Source organism: Pseudochaenichthys georgianus, chromosome 18, assembly GCF_902827115.2.
Source record: "Pseudochaenichthys georgianus chromosome 18, fPseGeo1.2, whole genome shotgun sequence".
NCBI lineage: Eukaryota > Metazoa > Chordata > Actinopteri > Perciformes > Channichthyidae > Pseudochaenichthys > Pseudochaenichthys georgianus.
The window spans coordinates 4,944,870-4,949,264 of record NC_047520.1 but is presented as its reverse complement, the minus strand read 5'-3'; the positions used below and the strand labels follow the sequence as shown (position 1 = coordinate 4,949,264).

General features: G+C 38.2%; 1 protein-coding gene across 1 annotated transcript; it reads left to right on the top strand.

Moving 5' to 3' along the window:
• The first annotated feature begins 575 nt into the window (after positions 1–575).
• Positions 576–2,102, top strand: LOC117463465 (putative ferric-chelate reductase 1). Its single transcript, XM_034105705.2, has 6 exons — positions 576–621; positions 724–915; positions 1,036–1,131; positions 1,491–1,623; positions 1,765–1,905; positions 2,009–2,102. Exons 1-6 carry the CDS (start codon positions 619–621, stop codon positions 2,050–2,052), a joined length of 609 nt encoding a protein of 202 aa, XP_033961596.1. The 5' UTR covers positions 576–618; the 3' UTR covers positions 2,053–2,102.
• Positions 2,103–4,395: the final 2,293 nt, after the last annotated feature.

Below are 4,395 nucleotides of genomic sequence, written 5' to 3'. Positions count from 1 at the left end.
ATAATGTATTTGTGCTGTATTTGTTCTTAAATGTCGTTTGATTTTAATCTGTAAAGCACTTTGAATCGCCACGTGCTGAAAAGTGCTGTATAAATCAAATTGCCTTGCCTTGCCTATCGTATGTAGAACAGATACGAGTATATTTGATTTATCGCCCAGTCCTAAAAGCTTGCTGTAACAAACTAACATTATGGGTTATGTTTATTTAAAGATTTTATTCTGAGATTTCATGATATAATCTTTGCAACAACACGTCCTACTGTAGAGAGTGTTTGACCATACAGTATCATTAGGCTGAATAACCACCTTACTCTACCTTCTCCAGCCATGGACAACAGACTGGTCCTCCTCACTGCCCTGCTGGTGATGCTGTCCTGGATGTCTGTGTGCACCTACGCTCAAAGTGCTGGAACAGCTGCAACCAATGGAACAGCTGCAATCAATGGAACTGCTGCAACCAATGGAACTGCTGCAAAAAATGGAACTGCTGCAACTAATGGAACAGCTGCAACCAATGGAACTGCTGCAACCAATGGAACTGCTGCAACAAATGGAACAACTGCGCCAGCTGTAACAACAGCCCCACCAATAACGCCTAACACAACAGTGACAGAACTTATGGTAAGTAAAGCTCAACAAAAGAGTGTTGTGGAATAGATTGTTGAAAATAATTGAGGCTACATTTTTTCTCCCACTAAAAATATATATCTCATTCCTTTACAGACACCTATCAACAGGGCAGACTGCGGGACTGGGCAGCTCTGTGCCGCTGAGCCCTCAGACTGCGACCCCTCAACAAGTTCATCATGTTTCTTTCTGTCTGCCAAGCAGAACAGCGGCAGAAACTTTGACATTGGGCTTTCAGGAGAGTCCGATGGCTATCTTGCTGCCACCCTGTCACTCGACAACATACTGGTATGTCAGGTTGTCCCACACTTGTTGATTTAAATACCATGAAGTATAACCCACAGCTACTGAAATAGTTTGCTTGAAATCTTCTTTCAAAAAAGTTACAATTTTTGTTTTTCTCCACAGGGAGGTAATGACACAACCTACGTGTGTGCAAACAAAAATGGTGTTGTTAAATTCTTTGGAGCTGTCCTCAACAATGGCAAGCTGACTCTGAGAGAGGTGAGTAAAATCCAAGAGCATGAATTAGACTTTATAGCAGCTGTGTGGAACGCTCATGAACTGCCACATCATTGTTGTCTACTTTGTGAACAAAGACACAAATGATGTGGTCTGAAGCCGATTTGTATGTCTTTAATAACACGTTATTTTATTTTTGTTCTACGTCAAATACTGAACAGATAGTTAAAATGCTGTGGTTAAATCAGTATGCATTAAATGCCACATATCTAGCCTTTTTTAACGTGTAGCTCAGGCAATACAATTGCAAATTCTAATTTAAACCATCACCATTTGTATGGCATAAAAATACTGAAACCCAGCTTTCTTTTTTGTCATCTGTTACCGTCTTTGCTCTGCAGCTTCCTGTGGATTCCGTGAAGGGCAAAATCACTGGAAAAAAAATCCAGTGCTCATTTTCCGCCACTGTACCGGCCCAGATTACTAGAGTAGCCCAGTTTGCAGTCGCAATCTCCACAGGAACTTTCAACAGCTGTAAGCCTACCAAACAGAGATACACATTCACACATCAAACAGTCAACTAAGATCAACTGTCACAGAGACTCACAAATAATAGATAAATATCTTTTCATGTTCAAAAAATATATATCTAATACATGTTGCTTCAACCCACAGCTACTGATGCTCTTGGGGACCCCAGCACCCAATTAAAAAGTCCTCTTGTAAACCTGGAAAACCCTAACACCACTGTCACCAATGAGCTTGCCACCAACACAAGTAGCCATGCCATTACAATCCAGCAATCTCTGACCCAAGGTAGGCAAAAGAGATAGAGATATTGTCCTGAGGAGATTTTAAAACATGTAGGAAATGTAATGCGTGTACACAAAGCCTAACACATTATTTGTTTCCCATCTAGCTCTGCTGTTCACTGTTGGTGTGCTTGGTCTGACCGTGCTATGAGGAAACTGACAACTCTGAAAGTCAAGTCAACACCATAACTAAATTATTCGTCTTAGTGTGCTACTGAATATAATCATCTCTCAGGAGGTTGACTATAAACAGTGCATCCTTCCCAGATTATTAAAATCATGATTCATTATGTTTCAACTTACTGGCAGGCGAGGGCAGGAATGGTGAAGGTCGGTCAATCTTCCAAAGCCTTCTAACGGCTCTGAAAGAAGTCAATTCATTGTTAGTTTAATTTGTAATCAATTTGTAATGTATTGTTTTAACCATAAGAGTGCTGGATTTCCTTCATACATGTAAACCTTATTGAAAACAAATATATTGACTCTCTGCCTAGAATGAAAATCAGTCTTTGAATGATTTGAATGGGTATAGATGTGAAGAAATATTACAATTAATTACAATTAATGTGTTTCTGATGACGTGCACAACAGCAGCCATGTTTTTCTTCTTCTGTCACTCATGCAAATGGCAGACACGTGTTTGATTAATATTATTGTTGTTATTTTATTTTCTGTGAATGTACATATCGTTAAAAATTCAAGTGGAATTTGAACATTGTATCATGTAACAATTGACGTCGATTTTTTAATCGCATTTTTGGAAATAAATATTCAATGAAAGCTGAAATGTTATTTAGTCAACCAAGGTATTAAAACATTTTTTTTTAAATACACTAAGAAGAGAATAGCAGCTGATTTAGAAGCAGTTAAAGAGATAACAATTATTAAAGAACTGACCACTTTAATACATGTTCAACAATTTGCCAACATGCTTGTGAACATTCATTTTACAGCACTGCAAAATATTGAACCCTGAATGTTTTAAAAATCCACCAGTGCCTGAACCTAAACACAAATAAATAAAAATAAATAATATGGACTTTATAACTTCAGTTAAAAAAAACAAGTCCAACATCACAACCTCCTCAAAAAAGATAAACGTTAACTAATGCAATACTAGTACTGGGTTTTGTTATTTTTAACTTACAATTTGACCTATACATCTTGAAAGTGAAATGTTAAACTGGAAGAGTAGGGAAAATAGTGAACAAGCTTAATATTTAAAAGAAAATGTTTAAGAAAGGTATACACATTAAAATGTATAGCCTCAATGTCCTGAAATAGCTGAATAATGTAATAGTTGAATGGTTTCTGCAGCTGAAAGTAGGCCGAAGGAGTTAGATATTAAATGTAAGTAGTATTTAATGAATGTGTATTAAGAAGAGAAAAGAAAGTAAAAAGCAGCAGAATATTTTAACTGCAAACTTTTCGACTAAAACCATATGTCACCAATAATGTATAAAATATGTGGAACATGTGAAGTGAGTATGAAGTCTCCATCAGACTGAAAATAATAGGCTGAGAAAATCTGTGTGTTTGTGTTTGAGGTGACGAGTCTACGTTATCAAACACCTGTGTGTGTAAGCCATGGATGTATAATAAGAACTGGATACAGCGTGGGAGGCGGGGCCTCGTTCATTCCTATGAGAGTTGCTCAGTGGCGGCCGGCACATAGGGGCGCTAGGGGCGCCGCCCCACCTCTTGCCAGATACAAAATAAAAAAAATTAAATAAAAAAATATATATTTAAAAAAAATATATTTAAAAAAAATATATATTTTATATTTTAATTTTTAATAAACAAGGTAAATATCATACAATTAGTATCACAAAAATGTATAATCTACAATACAATCTCGTTTAAAATTGTGTTACGATGTCTAAAGTTACTGATAAGTCACCTGTTTCCTGCCTGGCTTTGCCCATTGCATTAGTTTATCATTACGGGGCAGAGCCCCCGAGCGAAACAGCAGCAACCAGCAGGTTGCAAAAGTCTCAATAGTAAACTGTGCCGCCGAAACATAATTTCAGCCAATCAGCGCCGTCAAATATTTTGGTCACGTGGGCGCTCACGTTGGCGCCCATGTTGGCGCCCATGTTGCTTACGTGCGTTGACGTGATTTGTTTTTTAGACCCGTGAGTAACCAAGGTGATGCAGTATTTGGATGAGAATGGTGTGCAGGTGGAGTCGCCGGAGCCTCGGTCCGCCCAAGAGCTACTCTCCAATCCTTTTGAAAGGAGAAGTTTGGGAGATAAATTGATACTTAAAGACCTTGGACCGGACCAACCCGATTTGTATATATCACAGCAGGCTCGTGAAAAAGACAAAACGTATCAACAAGGCTTCTCACATGGCTAGCTGGATGCAAACAGGTAAATGCTATATTTTGTTTCACATGCTTGCTCTTCAAACAGCCGGGGACAGATACGATCTGTTCAGAAACTAGACAAAAGTTAAACAAGTACAAACCACAGACTGTCTGTGTCATGGAGAA